At 42.1% G+C, this 17,253-nt stretch overlaps 1 protein-coding gene across 1 annotated transcript in view; it reads right to left on the bottom strand.

Annotated features, from left to right (window-relative positions):
• Positions 1-482: 482 nt before the first annotated feature.
• Positions 483-17,253, bottom strand: part of MKX (mohawk homeobox) — a 64,981-nt gene continuing 48,210 nt past the window's right edge. Inside the window, exons 6-7 of the mRNA XM_037837372.1 lie at positions 3,192-3,225; positions 483-3,094 (exon numbers count right to left, since the gene is read on the bottom strand). Of these exons, the coding sequence (XP_037693300.1) occupies positions 2,908-3,094; positions 3,192-3,225 (221 nt within the window). The 3' untranslated portion in view covers positions 483-2,907. The remainder of the gene's footprint in view (positions 3,095-3,191; positions 3,226-17,253) is intronic.

Raw genomic sequence — 17,253 nt, 5'->3', positions numbered from 1 at the left:
TTGTTGAACACCTAATTCCTACCACTTGTATAGACTGTATCTTATCTCTGAACCTCATGGCAAACTCTACAAGGTAGAGCTCTCCACTCCCGCTTTGCAGACGGAGACTCTGAGCAAGACTGAGGGTCCGGACTCAAATACAGATCTATCTAGTTTCAAAGCCATGGTTTTCTTTCTGGCACCAAGTAATAATGCTTAATGGTAATAGCCACTGAGAGAAGGCATTTTGTGAAAAAGTTCATTTTGAAGTTATGCGTTTTAATCGTCAGCATCACAGGTTCTTTTCCTTGTCTCTTAAAAGGCAGGCTGGTGGTCTAGGGCGATGAAATTCAAACCTAATACCAATTCAGCACTGCCATATCATATCTCTTACCAGGCTAAGAAGAATTATGGCACAAAATGGGCCCTTCTGTTCTACTTCTTTTTCCACCTGGTCAACTCTCAAAGGAAAACAGAATTCATACGATCATTGAGGTCTAGAAATTAACTTTTATTTTAAGTCTGTCACGAACTCCTGGCAGGTATTAATTTTATTAAAATGATTACATATGGCAAAACACAGAAGAGAGGTAATTCTATTTCTCTACAACATAAATTATGAGTTAGATGCTCTGCTGCTAGCTCAGCATTGCTCAAGATTCTTTTAAAGGATCGGGGGTGGTGGTGGTGGTGGTAGGTCTTAATTTCCAGAAAATGTTAAAGCAGCAAAAGAAAAAATAAATTAAAGGTAATTGCCATTGGAAATATTGTCAAGGATGTGCTAACTGTAAAATCTTGCTGACATGCTTATAGGCCAAACTCCAAGCTTTGGTATTTTAAAAAAATCTTGTGAATTACTGTCCCACATTGGCTTGTCATCTGTAGTTTATAACACAGAACAAATTTGTTGCTTCTCTTTCAAAAGATGGCAAAAATGAACCATGACTGATTCAAATAGAAAACAACCAGTGTTCATTCATCTAACTGAAATACGTCAAAACAAAAAACAATTTATTAAAGTATTTAATATGAGAATAACTTATATTAGTATGATAAAGAGTGAAGTACTTGTCCTCGGTTTTCATTGACAAGCTCACATTTTGGCAACATCGGTTTATAAAGATTCCAAAGCTTTTATCCTGGATCTGTAACTACTTAAGGATGTAAATCAAAAGAACTCATACTTCATCTGATCATACAGTCATAACATACATATCTTGCTTTGTACTTACTGTTACTGCAAACAGCAATTTAGAAAACAAAGTAAAAATATATATATATACACACACACACAAAATATTTTTATATCAAACTATCTTCATGATACTAAATAAACCCAATCCCCAAATGCTATGTTACATGAAAAAGTGTCCTACAATTTATATCAAGACTGATAATTGTCCATGAAACAACTGGAGCAGCCTTTGGTTTTAAAAGCATTTTGCAAAATAAAAAATATCACCGCATGGCTGCACTGTTGGCTCTGAAACCCACTTACAAAAATGTTTTCCAGTTTAAAACAAAACAAAACAAACAAAACTACAAAATAGATTACATACCCAGAAAAAAAATCCCACCATAAAAGAATCAAATCCTTTTCAGTTTTCTGTAGCACATACATTCTGTTATATTTGGCTTCTCTATTGTTTATTCAAGTTTCAGGTTCTCCCAAGCTGATTAGACTATTATTGTTTGATTGAAAAAGATATTCCTCTTTTTTGTTATTGATTATTCTCACTCAGTGGTAGTCTAATTTAGAAACAAAGTGTTCTTTCTTTTAATGCATGATTTCACTTAATTTTTACTTTAAATGTCCTACTTGGCAAAATTCAGAGACTGTACAGTGTTTTGTTTTCCATATGTTTTAAATTTAAAAATCAACTTTATGTGCATACACGTATATTCACATAGAGAGACATTTCTTCCCAAGTCTTGTTCTCATTGCAATATAAATTGTCCATCTGCAATTGTGATTTGAAATGAACCAAACAAAAGGTTTTTTGGTCATTCATATGAATCAGTTTCCATCACACACAAAAAAACCCACTGAGCTCTAATGCCAAACAGTACCATGTTTTAAAACTAAACTATAGGTTTAGTTCTGCACTGGAACATGTTGAGTTATTTACATAACAGCGTCTTAAAAAACAGTAAAACTTGAGAGAGAGTCCAAATTAATCCTATAGGATGTTGTGTTTTTCAGCAGTGTTTGAAAAAGTTTTTGTGATCACGATGCATTCCATTGCTATTTTAAATTAGTCTTAAGAATCGTTTCTTAAAGGTACACATCATGTGGATCACTGCACCTTTCATTCTGGATGTTTGAGACCTATCAAATACGCGAGCAAGCAGAGGCATAAAAACCACACTGCCGTTCTGGACGGAACACTGAACAATTTAAAATACTGCAGAATTTTTTCAAAGGAGCATTTCACTGGGGCTGAACAGATTTCCAAGTTTTAACATGTGAGTTACTGAATACATTTCAAGGGCTTTCAGCAATTGAGGTTTCAGTCCTGGAACGGTTCGGCCCATCTGGGATGACACACATAGACAAATGAGCGTTACAGCGTTGTCATTTTGAGGCAGAGCTGTTTGGCTATGCCCACGTTGTAGCTTATTTGGGGGAAGCAAGGCACTTACTGAAATGGCAATGCAGACATTTTATGCATAGTTTGAGTAACATAAAATAAGTTAATATTATCGGTTAAAATAAGTTTTGTATAATTTATATGCTTTTTTTAATAGAAGCAATTAAATGATATATTTAGGATAATTAAAAATCAAGAAGTTCTCGGAAAAGGTCAACTGCTCTCCTGACCACATTGGCGAAGGTGCCTGTTTCACTCCTGCTTCGGCTCCAAGGATGAGAATTTACAAAACGTACCACCTTGGAGAATATCCACGCGATCTGCAAAGCGCTGGCTCTCAGAATGGCTGTGCCAGTGGCACTTTGACTGTCTTTACTTCTGCTATGTGCGACGACTTCTGGATGATGCAGCTGGTGGTTCCCTGCAGTTTGTCCTTTCCCTGGGCAAGATTCGTCAAGGCCATTGCTGCATTGATCTCCTTCCAGTACGTGTCATCCTTGCTCGCCCCCCTTCTGATAGATGCACTGGATTTAAGCAGAACAGAAAGACAGCGATCAAATTCAGGGCCGCCCAAGCTGAAAATGCCGTCACTGAAAAGCACGATAAAAACATATTGCTCACCTGTCACCCTTACTGGATCCATTTTCCAGAGTGTCTGTCAAGAAAAGCAAAAAATTCCATTACTTTTTTTTTCTTTCTTTTATTCTTTTTTTAATCTCAGGAGTTTCATCATTACCAGGAATGAAAGTTCATCAGGAAATATGATGGGAAATAAGGGCTATTTTTTTTACAAAGATATAAGAATAACTTAGTATGCAGAAAGAAAATCTCTTTGCAAAGAAAGCAGGGAATAACGTGCTTCATGAAAGCAGGTATAAAGAATTAAGGGAGCTTTCAAAGATACACAAAAATCTGAGGTCAATTTACTCTGAGAAACTGGGCCTTTCTGTCAGGAGGCCAAAGGAGCAGTGCCTGGACTTTGGGACGGTTCTGGCCTGGCCCTACCCTCACCTGCTGTGTAACCAGGCAGATCACTCTGCCCCACAGAATGGGACTCAGTTTCCTCAGCTGTAATGTAAAGGGTTCCCAGAAGATCTTAAGGGGCCTTTGGCTCTGTATTCTATGATTCCATAGCAATCAAACCTTCATCTCAGAAAAAACATGGACCAACAGTTCCCTTTGGCCAGTCAGCAGATGAGTACCAGATCCAACGCTGAGAGCAACACAGGATTTTAGAATAAACAGGCTCCAGTCTTCGTCCTCCAGACAGACTCCGCCATGCCCCTCTTGACCAAGCAACGGCAGGAAGTGGAAGTCGGGGTACTGGCTGTTGTCTTTGTACTTCACCTTTCGTTTGGGTTTGCTGCCTCACTCAGGACACCAGTCTCTACCAATACCACATAAACATGAAGAAAGATGAAACTGGTTCTTGATCTTGATGGAATCTCTCAGGTTTGGCTACTTTTGCTAAAGGAATATGGTACTGGGAACACAGAAACAGGCATATACCAGAGAGGAAAGCATTGGTGGTGAAGAGCTGCCAACATGGCACCTGAGGGGAGACGAAGGGTGGGAATGAGGCTCCCCATCAGTCTCTGAGACCCCAAAATGAGACAGAGGCTCAGTCCCCACCATATCATCATCGTCAACAAGGACAATGACTGGGCAGCCAGGTAAGGAGGTTCCACATGGAGCCCCAGCAACATGGAAGACACAATGGCTGCTCAAGGGCCCTGTGTAGTGGTCTGCAGCTTTGGAAAGCAGTCTCTTCCTGCCTTCTCAGTCCTTGTCCTTCCTTTTACCTTCTCCAACTTAGTATTTCTCAAGGCTTTTCTCTCTCTCTCTCTCATGCTCAAGGTTAGTCAGACAATGCAGGCTCAATTTCCAATTCTGGGCCCCAGAGAGCCACAGAACCAGAAGAGGCTGCAAAGAGGAGAACCAACATGATAAACGTGCAGTCCATCCAGGGCAAAGTTTCCCAGGGAAGAGAAAAACAATTAAATGGTCACTTAGATTAAGCAGTGAAGCTTCCAAGTGCCCGTAGGAAAAGAACTGCAAAAGGCCCTTTGCCTGTCCAGCCTGGGGTCTCACCGTGTGGACCATGAAACAAGATGCTCACCAACTGAGTGCTCTGTGCCACCACTCGCCCAGAGACCCAGGGAACGCAAAAGAAAAACAAGGGCAAACAAACGAAATGAAAAGACAGTGAATAACGACAAGGTGGTTGTGAAGGATAAAGGAGAGCATGTGGGCTTGGCCAGAAATGGAACCACGAATGTTTGCTCCTTTCAATGAATAAATACTCAGACCTCATTTTAAAGGGTTTGGGGGAAATGCCCAGGCCTGTGGGAAGCTGGACGGTCCCCCTTTGGAGCCCTGTCAGCCTCTGCAACTTCTGGTCCCGTCTTTGTTAGCTGGGATAGTTAGCGACCCCTCTGCTGCTTTTGATAATTTTGGAATCGCAAAATTGCCCACATAAATGGAGGAAAAGAAGGGTAATTTTTAATTCTCAGACCTCTGAAAATCCCAATTTAAAGAATGTTGCTATGTGCAGGCATGTCGCTAAGCACTTTGCATTTTAGCTTTTTTTACACGGATGGCAAGCCTCTTTTGTGGCCGTTAAGTCATCACTTATTTAGTATTGTTATCTGTAGATCTTTGCTCACTAATGGAAGAGGCTCCACCAGAACAGAGAACAAGTCAAGGCCTTTGTTTAGGGGGAGGAAAGCCAGCAATGTTGGACATTTTACAGAGAAAAAAAAAAATGAGCTAGGCCTTTGCTCAATTTTGCCCACAAATTGCAATAACTCTGTTGCCAAAGTGAAGCAATGGGTTACGGAGCTATTTATTCAATGGAAAGACTTGGCAGAAGCTGAATAAGTTCCATGAAGCTTGAATAACATCAGGGAAATAACAAAACATAACTTAGAAAAGACCATGTAACCAACGCACTGGCTTGCAAATGAACTCACAGATAACCGGGGCAGAAATTGCTTCCCTACCTGAATGGTCAACCTGAGTGTGATTATCGGGCAGACAAGAAGGCAGCCTGTGGCTGTTGAGTGCGGAATGGGTTACAGAACCCAGAAATGTCCTGACCAAGAGGGGCCTGCCTGCAGAAGACAGAACACATAATTCGCCGTGCAGGTCCACGCAGCGCTTCTACTTGAGATGCAGAGTTAGTTTGCATGTCCTGCAAACTTCGGAGACTCCTGGTCACAGCTAGCAGTCCCAGGGGCTGCCTCCTGGAACTCGTTCCACTGAGAAACGAGTTTGCTCCAGCCAACTGCGAAATTATAACATTCTGCTTACTCTTTGGGGGTGTATGTATTTTAAAGTTTGGTGCCTAGGAAAATACCTTTGAAGTGTGAAAACACACACTTCCTCCAATCCCTGCTCGGGTATTCTTAATTCATTTCACGAACTTCAACTTTGTACTAGGCAGGATTCAAAAGACCGAATCCTGTGTTTTATTTTTTAAGACAGATGGGCACATTTAATGTTAGCAGATATGATGCAGGTTCTTTTCCCAGCAACTGAAGAAGAGTCTTCCCAAAAAGTAATGAATAAAAGAAACATCTTGCTTCGCTGTCAACAGTCAATGCTAAACATTACCAGGATGGAACAAAGCTCAATCTCAAAGATTTTAAACCAACAAGAAAAGGCTGACTACTGCCGCTTTTGGGGGTCTCTGTGTTTAAGGGTGGTTTTGGTTAGAAAAATAAACTGGTGTTAGAGAGGCATGCTTTTTCTGTGGCTGGATTGGTGGGCTGCCAGTATCACTGGGATATTATACATCCAAGGGGCGTCTCCTGTGGAGTGGTGCTTTCCAGTTCCCAGAAGCGCTAGCAAAAGGAAGATCGCAAACAGGGGCGCTTTTGCTCTGGAACATTTGTGCTTTTGTAGGAAAGCAGAGGACCATACGGATCTGGTAGTTTGGGGAGATTTTCCTATTTGTTACCCTGAGAAGAAATCCTGGGAAATAGCTGTTTTAGAGAACCGATATCATTTGAGGGGAACTGAGAAAATTTATAGTCTACCCGTTATATTCAATGTTAAAAGCTTCTTTAGTATGCTCTTTTGCTTTGAAGCATAAACTTGCTGGCTTCTATCTGGTTCAAGTATTTTGTGTCTTTTCTGCCAATCAGCAGTGATTAGGGTCTGCTGTACCCACCACCAGTGCCCACCAGGCTCAGGCTGCAGCTCCCTGTTGCGTCCAGGGGGGTGTCACTGGCTTCTTGCCAGGAGTAGCACTGGTAGCTCAAGCAACGACTTAAGGGACTCTGAATCCTGCTGAAATGCGGGAAGTCACAAGCCCGAAATGGCTTTTGTCTGCAGAATCTTCCAGGCCTGTCCTACATTCAGCTCAGTTGCATCTCTCACTCTGCAAGTAGCTTGGCTGAGCCTCTCCAAAAGTCTGAGCTAAAATGACTTTTCAGATCCTAAGATTCCAAAAATCAGCTACACTGTCAATTACCATAAAAGCAACTGGTTGGCAGGAACAGCTTATTGAATCAGCCAAAAGAGTGTGTTTTAAGACCGAAAAAGAAAAGGAAAGAAAAAAAAGAAGTGCACAGCTAGGAAAATCTTGGATGCTGTAAAACCCAAATCACGTTGAAACTTAAAGTAGGGCTATCCTAAGTTTGGCCATGTGTTTCCTTATAAAGTTAAGTACAGAAACAATTATATGGAAAATTCAGTTCCACCGAGACTTGAGATGTGTAAGCACAAAACTCTGTGGGTAAAGTGTCTTCTCATCTTTAATATGTGCAATTTATGAGCACAATAATTCTGATACATATCCCTGAAAGTGACATCTGTGGGCACAAAAAGAGACAAAATATGGACAAATCATTTTCTCTGAGGTTTTTTCCCAAATTTAATCAATAAAACCCTAAAGTTAGGAATGTTTTTAAATACTCCACAAAATATATGTCATGCCACTTGAAACAGATAAAATAAGTAAAATTAAGAATATGGGTATTTTCAAATTAAATAATCTAAAATTACATCTATATATTTCCCTAAATTAAAATGGAGAGAGTAGAAGAGAAGAAACTTGAGGGAACATGGGGAAGGGAGATGAGTAAGTGAGAAATCGACACTGAAATAGCTTTGCCAAGAGGAAAACACCAAAGAAGGCCACTGGGACAGGTTGGGTGGGAAGAGGAAGTCATCCGATATTCCAAGACAATCAAAGAAGGCCTTCATGTCAGAGATCTTCAGGACCTGGCCGGTGGCCCTTGAAGAGATTAAAAGCAGGGGCCCATGGCAAGGATCCCAAGCAGGTCAGAGTGCAGATGCTTAAAAATGACGCTTCTGCAGGCTCGGTCAGTTTGGGGGCCGTTACTGGGAATAGCAGCTATAGACAGCCAGGGTTTAGTGTGCTCCTGATCTCAGAAGTCCAACGGGGTCCTGGGACACAGGGTCAGCTTCTAGAGTTATTTATACACTTGGAACCAGAGGAGAGAACAAGGCAGGTGCAAAACCTCAACGAAGATTCTGTAACACTGACTGCCCCAAATTTGCAGCACTTGACAAAACATGCCAAGCTTCCCCTAGACTCCTGCTCCCAGCAACCTGCATCCACTTCCCCAGGCCACTGGGTCCAGGCTGGTAAGCACACTTCTCCAGATCAGTTCCATTTGACAGCATGTTTGTTTCCTCATAAAAACAGCATTTGTTGTTTTTCTCTAATAAGAAAGCAATACAGTTTCACTGCAGAAAATCTGGAGAAAGTATAAAAAGAAAAACAAAGGGTACGTATGATCCTTCCATTTAGAGATGAGAATTAATGTCTGGATAAATGACCTTCTTAGTAAGTACATACACACTTAAACAAGTACATACACACTTCTATACATATGTTTAATAACCTCCTTTTCTCACTTAACTTCCACTTTCGCCTCACCCTTTGTCAATAAATAATGGAACAATCTACCATTTGGCTGCCCCTGCTGTGGCAGTGGGTTTGGCCTGTCAAATAGAAAACAGCACGCAAGAACTCAAAATCCAGCTACATCCAGGTTAAACTTGAATCTTGAGAGACTCAAATCACAAGAAGAGATTGACTTTTAAAGCAGCAATTACTAAAATTTATTGAATGCTTTATTCCCATGCCCGGCACTAAACCAGGAACTCTACACATGTTATCTGGTTACCTGCTTATAATAACCCAAAGAGGTAGCACCACAGCCCTCACTCACAAACGACACTGTAGCTCAGCGGGGTCAAGCAACTCACAAAGAAAATGGGGCTTGTGAGAGGAAGGTGCAGGGCAGCTGTTTCCAGAGGCCACCCTAACCACTGTATTACATCATCACAACATCTCCACTGATAAAGCCCCAGGCAGAGACTGCATCCTAATGCATCCTTTACACAGCAAGCCTGTGGAGTGAGAACCCATTGAAAACATACTCATACCCTTTCTATACTTTGCAAGTAATTTAGACATATTTATTGTTTTAATCTATAGCATCAAGGAATCTGTCCAAATTACAAAACAGGGACTCTAAATGAGCTCTCTGGAGCTTTTTCCTGACATCTAAACAGAGTGCTATTTTAATAGATGTGATCTCCCTGTAGTCACTCTTCTATGGCCCCAAGCGTGAGTCACAGCTAAATTCTAGTCAGCTGTTGCTCTGTCACTGTTAGAGGAAAGTTTCGTGGTTATCCTCTTTTTGGGGTAGTTAGAGCTTCTGAATAAGTAAAGATAAATCATTCTAAGTGATATTTACCAAAAAAAAAAAAAAAAAAGGGAAAGAGAACACCCGACAACCTGTCACACCTGCTAATGATTAAACCACTTCTTCCAGCTCCATTCACCAACACCGAGTTCCACTTCAAAACTTCAGTATAACAGGAAAAGATTCAACCCAAACTTGGCAAATACCAAGGCTACTCACTGATTACAGAAGAATTATAGGGAGGCTGGATCATGTGAGCCTAGAGGTGGGGAGGGCTTGGGTTGCTTTCTGCATTGGGAGAATTATAAAACGAAACCCACCTCATCATCATTGATGGATCTAGTATTTCTTTTTTTTCTTTTTCAATACAGTAGCTAAATTATCTATCCTGGGGCCTTATAGAATGAGTGGCTTCCAAAGCCATTTCAGATATTGCAGAGCAGTGTTTTCCACAAATTAAGCCAGCGTTTCCTCCAGCCATGGCCCAAGACCCTTCCCTTCCGGCCACCTCTCTGTGGGTTGGCCACGCGCTATGGCTGGGAGTGTCCTGGTGGGCAGGGTCTGCAGCGCCCCGACCTTCGGCTGCCTCCCTGTCAAGGCCTCGTGGCCCCCACCTGCTACCAGAAAACAAAACTTAGGAGCCATGCCCCACTACCTTGGGCCAACAGCGCAGAGCTCCCTGGGCAGGATGGGGGTAAGGTGGCATTTCAGGGCTTTCAGGATGGCTTGTTTCCATCAACAACACCACAGAATCAACAGGGCATCTTCATCGTCCCAGGTATACCCAGGTCAGTCTGTGGGTAGACAGGGGATAAAGTGCCACTTAGCTCCCTATCTGTTCCAGAAGTACGGCCTTGATGCTGTTCCCTAATACGGCAGAGGAGAAGGGCGTGGGCCTGGGGTTGCCTTATGAACCCCCAGTTGCATCTCTGTTCTGGCCCATTCTGACCTCATCAGTCTAGGCTGGTGTATTATCGGTGCAGGAAGTGGGATGTGTAACTTGAAAATAACCTTTTGGAATAAACAGAATACCACCCAAAGAGAACGCTTCGACTTCACTTTCAATCTTTTTTTCATTGACTGTCTTAAATATTTTATGGTTGACGCTAAGTGATTCCGCACAGTCCCATCATCCAAGAACCCAAAGGCTTCACCTTCCCCAAGTCGAAAACGTTCAGTCTGAAATTTCACTTTGAAGATTAGAATGGAGTCTTTAGGGGAGGAAATTGTTGGTGAGTGACCAGAAAGGGGATCTGGAAATGTTAAACCTCCTCAGCCCTAGCCTTGGCCGGCTGTTCTGAACTCCGAGGGTGGCCTGGGGGAGACAGAGAGGCAGGGGAGGGCAGGGGTTAGGAGCCCACGTTCTGGAACCTACCAGCATGAGCTGGATTCCTGCTGTGCACCCTGCTACCTGCTGAAGAGCTGGCCCACTGCCTGACCTCGCCGTGCTTCCCCTTCCTCGCCAACAGAATGGAGATGACAGCACCAAACTCATAGTGCTGTTACGAGGACTAAATGAATTAATATTTGTAAAACACTTAGAAGAGTCTGAACTCATACACAAAGAACTATATAAGTGCTTGTTAAATAAAAAAAAATTTTAACTTCTTCTTGCTTTATTTTTTTTTTACATGTAGAAGATGGGGCTGAACGTAGTCACCAGAAAAAATTTGTATTGTTTGGACATTTAGTATGAAAAGCACTTTGTAAGAACAAAATATTTTTACTCTGGGCAAAGCCCCTCAACTTAGATTAATGGATTAAGTGTGCAGAATCTTTCATCCTCAAAGACAATATGGCTTTTCTGATGTTGTTCTGTGTCAAAGTCCCACAGCATGCCAAGACCAAGAGTACTGGAGGCACATTAAAGAAGATCTATTAACGTTAAGTGTCTAATGGATTTTGTTACTTCATTTTCTCAAGGGGAATATTGGAGATGTGACCCAAACTGTTTCATCCATGAAAGCTAATTTCCAGACAAAGTCTCAAAAAATGACCTCCTAACTATGCTTAAATAACTTCTCTGTGTGTCTGTGTTTTTGCAAAGAGCAGTAATTGTTTGTGAAAGCATTATTTTTTTTCCCCCAAGGCAACTTGGGCTATTAAGTTCTGAAAACCGGATGTGCTTACTCTGATTCTTAGCTAAGCCTTAATTTTGTCCTTATCCCAATATGATATCCATCCTTGAAGTTCTTCAATCACACAAGGGCTTTTTCTCCTGAGATCAACTGCACTGAGGCCACACCGCAGTTCTAGAAGAGCTGACTTGTTTAACACACAGACAGCTGTGTGGTGTTAGGCTACAAAGTACTAATATGACTTTCTTCAGCAAAAATGCCTTTTAAATAGAAAAACGTGCATTTATCATAATCTAGAAATTGGTTAGCAAGTTCTGGGCCCCATCCATCTAATTTCAAGCTCTTCAGTATCTGTGAAAAGCCATCAAAAGTCTTTTTCCCTTTGATATATGAACCACAGTGTATCTTTGAATTGGCTCACATTCTTGCCATGCTTTTCAAGTTCCTCAAATTACAATCTCCAGAAATGACACTTCAGACTGGAGGATGTCGGTGTTAAACCTGTCTGACTGCGTTAACACCAGAAATGACACAGCAAATAGACGACATTCACAAACTTCTTGGCTCTTTCAAAAGAGTAGCGAGTGACAGTTTCTCGACTCACAGTTCATCTGCTGTGCTTATTAATAGGAAAAAAGACCCATATTTTAGACAGATGAACAGTGTTACCATCCTTCTTCTACATTTCAAATACACTGCGATGTTCTTAATAAACTTGAGTTTTGAACCGTACTGGCCTGCCAGTGCTCTATGTTCACACTTTTCTACATTTAAAGATTATGCGATTTTCTGCTTTTGGCTCAGAAACAGTCATTTAAAGTCTAAACTGGGACGGGAGAAAGACTTTGAAATGAAAATTGGAAAGATTTTTTGCGGCCAGTACTGAAGGAGGGGAGAAGTTAAGAAGGAACCTGGGAGGCCTGAAGAGAAGGGGACCATTCCTTGGCAGTCCCAGCAGCTGTGGCTGTAATCCTCTGCTGACCCATTTTAATCAAAAGAACACCAACAACTCCCCTCCACTTTAAATCTTGCCATATGGATCCACTCTAAATTTTATGCAGGGATCTATCGAGATCTACCTCCTAAACCACGAGGAAACAGAGTCTCCAGAAAAGAAGAGGCACCTGAATGAGAACCACTCCCGTGCTCCTGAGGTCAGACTTCCTGCCATGGAGAAGAGGATGTGGCTGCAGGATGCCACAGATGGGTGACGGGGGACAGGTCTTGCTAATGAGTGATTCGGCTGCACTCACGTTTCTTTTCTATTCATTTACCCAGCATTAAACTACATGTATTAAATTCCAGTGGCACACATATCCTAGTCTGCTTTTATCACTTAAAGTACAAGAGAGTTCCAGAAAAAAGTAGGGGATAAGTTGCTCAAACCTAACAAGATGATTTGTTTGGGGGATAACTGAAGACATTTTGTAGATCAAAAATCACCATCTTGCACAAAGATTTGTCCTAGGATCATGGGAAAATAATCAGCAGACTCACTCACTAGCTTTGGGATCCTGAGTGTGACGGTTAGGTTCATGTGCCCAACTTGGCCAGGTGATCGTGCCCAGGTGTCTGGTCAAGCAAGCACTGGACTGTTACTGCAAAGCCATTTTGTGGACTTAAATCATCAGTAAGTTGATTGCATTTATGGCTGATTACAACAATAGTCAACTAAGAAGAGTGTCTTCAGCAATGAGATGTTTCATCCAATCAGTTGAAGGCTTTAAAGGAGAAGTGGTGACTTAAGCCATCAGAATAGAGGATTTTCACCTCTACTTCAGCCAGCCAGCTTCTCCTGAATTTACTGAATACCTTCATCAGAGTTGCCAGCCTGTAGACTGCCCTATGGAATTTGGACTTGTGCATCCCCACTGTTGCATGAGACACTTTTATAAAATCTCATAATATTTATAGATCTCTCCTGTTGGTTGTCTCCCTAGAGTCTGCTTCCTGATTAATATGTTGGGTGAGGGATTTGTGCATGCTGAGCCTGAGTTACTTCCCCTACAAAATGGGGGTAATGGTGATGCCTGCTCCCCAGGGTTGCTGGGAGGATTACGTGAGGTAATACATCTAAAGCTTTGCAAGAGCGTCTGGCCACCGTGGGGGCTCTGGCACGGTGGTCCAGGGAGGGCTTAGCCCATACCTGGATTCTGCGCCCCTACCTGAGGCCTCTAACGCATCTGCTTAGGATGTTGGAGAGAACAAACCCACCAGGGAATTTCTTAAGAGGGCAGGTTCCTGGATTCCACCCTCGGAGACTGAGGGCCACAGGCCTGGCCTAGGAACCTGCACTTGAGCGAGCTCCTCGGCTGTTCTGATGGAGTGGTAAAAGGGGCTGGGGCTGCCCTAGAAGAGAAACCGTGTGGGGTGGGAGGAAGCAGACTGGTGTCACCAATGGCCCACACCAGACACCCAAGCAGGGCAGCACAGGGCAGTGTTCTACTGGCACACTTCAAAAATCTTTATAGGATTCCAAGAATTCCAACGAGGGTGGCATAGCAGCCTTAAGGCAGTATCTAACGAACCCAATTCCGTTCTACCTGAGGGTAAATAACAGAAATAACATTTTTATAAGAAAATACTGTTCAGAGAGGAGTGACTCCAGCTTCAAAAATACTTTTTATTGCCGATCTCTGCTTAAACATGACCATAAAACCACTAAAAACACTTTTTTTTTTGGCGGGGGTGGGGGTGGGTAGGAGGTAAAACACTTTACTTTCATTCCTTTCCCTGGTTATCTCAATTTTTACTATACTCTGAAGTACAATTCAGTGACAGTCATCACATACACAAACCTCAGAGAAAAGAAACCCAACATTGTCATTGTAGTATGTTACAGAATACTTCAGAATAATCAAATCGCCTTCCTTCATTTAGTTGGAACAGCTTCAGTATTAATATACTGTTATAAGATCTGTGCTTTCTGTTTTGAAAATAAACATGCTGGTCTGCAGCTCTACATTGCTGTGATCACGGGGCCTTTTATTTTTGTAAGTCTTCTATTTTTTTAATCTTTCCTTTGGGAAAATAAGGTGGCAAATACTAATCCACACGGGGTCATCAAAAAGTAATTATTCAACCTAACAGAGAATGTCTTTTTAGGGTAGGATAATAAGCTTTTACAAATGAAAGTAAACTTAGTCTCTGCTGCCCTTAGTAGAATACTGTATTCAGGCCTGCTTTAAAAAAGGACACAGCCTGGTTTTATTATACACTGACATAGTGATGGGGTTTTCCGAGCAGACTTTTGGTTATTTTTAATCCGCTATTTCTACAGCAGCCCTGAGAGGGAGCTGGAGCTTTTGCAGACCCCAAAGAAGAAGGGTAATGTATACAGAACCACCACGCAAACAACTTGGCCGCCATCTAGACCCAAATCCCTGCAATGAAGTGCAGCCAGCTGGGATGTGGGATTTGTGAAGGAAGACTGGACGGCCCCGGCTAGGCCTGCTGACAGCTTTGCTGCTGGGGAACAGGAGAACGGAATCTGTCAGAGCACCTGGGACCAAAGTGCTAACTGACGGTGGCTGTCTCGAAGCCACCGAGAGGTCTAGGACAGAGGCTGGGGATGTCTCCTGGTTGGGGGTCTGCCAAGGGTGGGCTGAGCAGCTCTGACCTCCCCCAGAGCACAGGGGCCCTTCTGTGTTGCGACCCCCGTCCCTGGTGCCAATACAAATCAGACGGAGCACGGTGAAAACAATTATCACTGCCTTAAGAAACATACTTTCAGGAGGGTTATTACCAGATATTAAAAATCCAGTACTTAAATATGAATTAAAGAAAGAGCAGGAGGGAGACAGCACCCTCATGACCTCAGGGCAAAAATACCAGAGCTAAATGACCACCAGGAGGGGAGAATGAAATACAGCAAGGGACACACAAAAGAATGGCATGCTCAACATAATTTACATATAGTTAAAGGCCCAGCAGTCACCATATGTATTGCCTGCATTGTACTGTATGTCTTATAAATGCCATGTGCCATAAGGAAAAAAGACAACTTAAAAATAAAAAGAAAAACGCATTTCTTTTAGTCATTAAAAATCACTGATTTCAAGAAAGAGCTAATGAACCTGATACTCTTTGTGGACTAAAAGCAATCCTCTCATACATTTCAGCCTTTGCCATACCTTTTGATGACATTAGAGAAAAATGCAGTATTCTAATAATAAATTATATAAGCTTACTAATTTCAAAATAAACAAAGAGAGGAAAAGGCAGAAAGGGAAAAAAGTAGATTACGTTTTCAGGACAAACCGGACCAGCTTAGCCACACATTTTCAGTTTGGTGATAGAATATACTACCCATACTCAGAAGTGGTTTAAAACATAAATTTCCCAATTCTAAGTGTTCTCCAGACATCCAGAAATAGAGGGTGAATGAGCAATGAGACAGAGATACTAGTTGTTGCTGGAATCAAAATATTATACAGAAGAGCCTGGTTCTCATACACAAGGATAAATTACACATTTTCGTCATGGAAGCAATGAAAAAAAATTTTTTTTTTTTTTTTTTTGGTTTTGTTAATAGCCAGGAAAACCATACGTTCCTCGCAAGGTTTTCAAGTTCCATTAGGGACGTGGCCTTCTCCCCATCTCCAGTAGGAAGGCGGTTCCAGTCACTCTTGCCCATCTTGGGAGGGGCAAACCAGCCTTGGATTCCAAGAACGAGAAACTAGGAGCTGCGAGGGCCCCAGAACCTTGCAGCAGGCCTCAGTGGCTCAGCTCCTGACGTCCTCTGTCACTTCAGATGGCCGTCCAGTCAGCCTCACCCCAATGGCCAACATGAGGGTGCATAACATACGGCATGCACATGGGTGTGGACCCATGGGAGACAAAGGCAAAACCAGCCTCCCAGGCCACCCACATGGGGAGCTGAGTGCAAGACGTGAGGAACACCCATGGAGAAGGGAATGACCGTTGCAGCATTTTCACAGCCCTCCGCATCAGTCCAGGATAGGAGGTGGGCCAGGAGGGGCGGTCAGAAGGCTTTCCAGAAAAATAGCATTTCTTTTATCTTCCAAGCTCTAAGCAATGGGATACGTTACTCAGCTGATTTTCAGCTCCCTTTTAGGAGGCTTGAGATAGTCTTCCCACAAGATAGATGGAAGCATTAGGCAACTTAATACAGAGATTCTTATTTGGACAGGAAGATGCACAAAAAATACTTTCCGAGTAAAAGAAACAAGGAATCTGAGTTTGAGTTGACTTATAAGAACTGACAGGAGAAGAATAAAGAAATGAAGGGCAGGTGGTGAAGAAGGGCCCAAAGGGGAAAATCCATTTAATTAAATATTCACATGACTAATCACAGGAAGACATGAAACACTTGGCAAGCACAGGAATAGCACAAAGGGGGCCCAGAAACAGGGAAAAAAATGATTTTTTTTCTGTCCTGAAGAAAAGATGAAGTAATGGGAGTTATGTGGGGCAAGAGTTGGAAGCATCTGTCAAAAGGGTGCTTTTGTATACAGATGGATGAGTAGAATAATGGGGACAAAAAACTAAATGAAAAATAGGGTGGGGGTATTTTAGGTGTTCTTCTTTACTTTTATTTATTTATTTATTTTTAAATTTTATTTTGAAATAAATTCAAAATTATAGGAACAGTTGCCAAAACAATACAAACCCCACACACAGAACTCCAGCATACCCCGACCCCCCCTCCTCCGATACCCCAATCCACCAACTTTAACATCCTGTCACACGACCATTTCTTTCTTTCCCTCCCTCTCTCCCTATCATCTATCATCTATTGCTCTGTCTTCTGAACATATGAGATCTAGCTGCACACATCCTTGAACAAACACTATAATTCACATATACAATTCCCATGAATAAGAACATTCTTTTATGCAATCCCATTAAGCGCAGCTAAGAAGTTCAAGAAATTCAACACTGATACAAAGCTTACAT

Source organism: Choloepus didactylus, chromosome 5 (genome assembly GCF_015220235.1).
Source record: "Choloepus didactylus isolate mChoDid1 chromosome 5, mChoDid1.pri, whole genome shotgun sequence".
In the NCBI taxonomy this organism is placed as follows: domain Eukaryota; kingdom Metazoa; phylum Chordata; class Mammalia; order Pilosa; family Megalonychidae; genus Choloepus; species Choloepus didactylus.
Note: the sequence above shows the minus strand (reverse complement) of the source record. Positions and strands in the feature narration are given on the sequence as shown.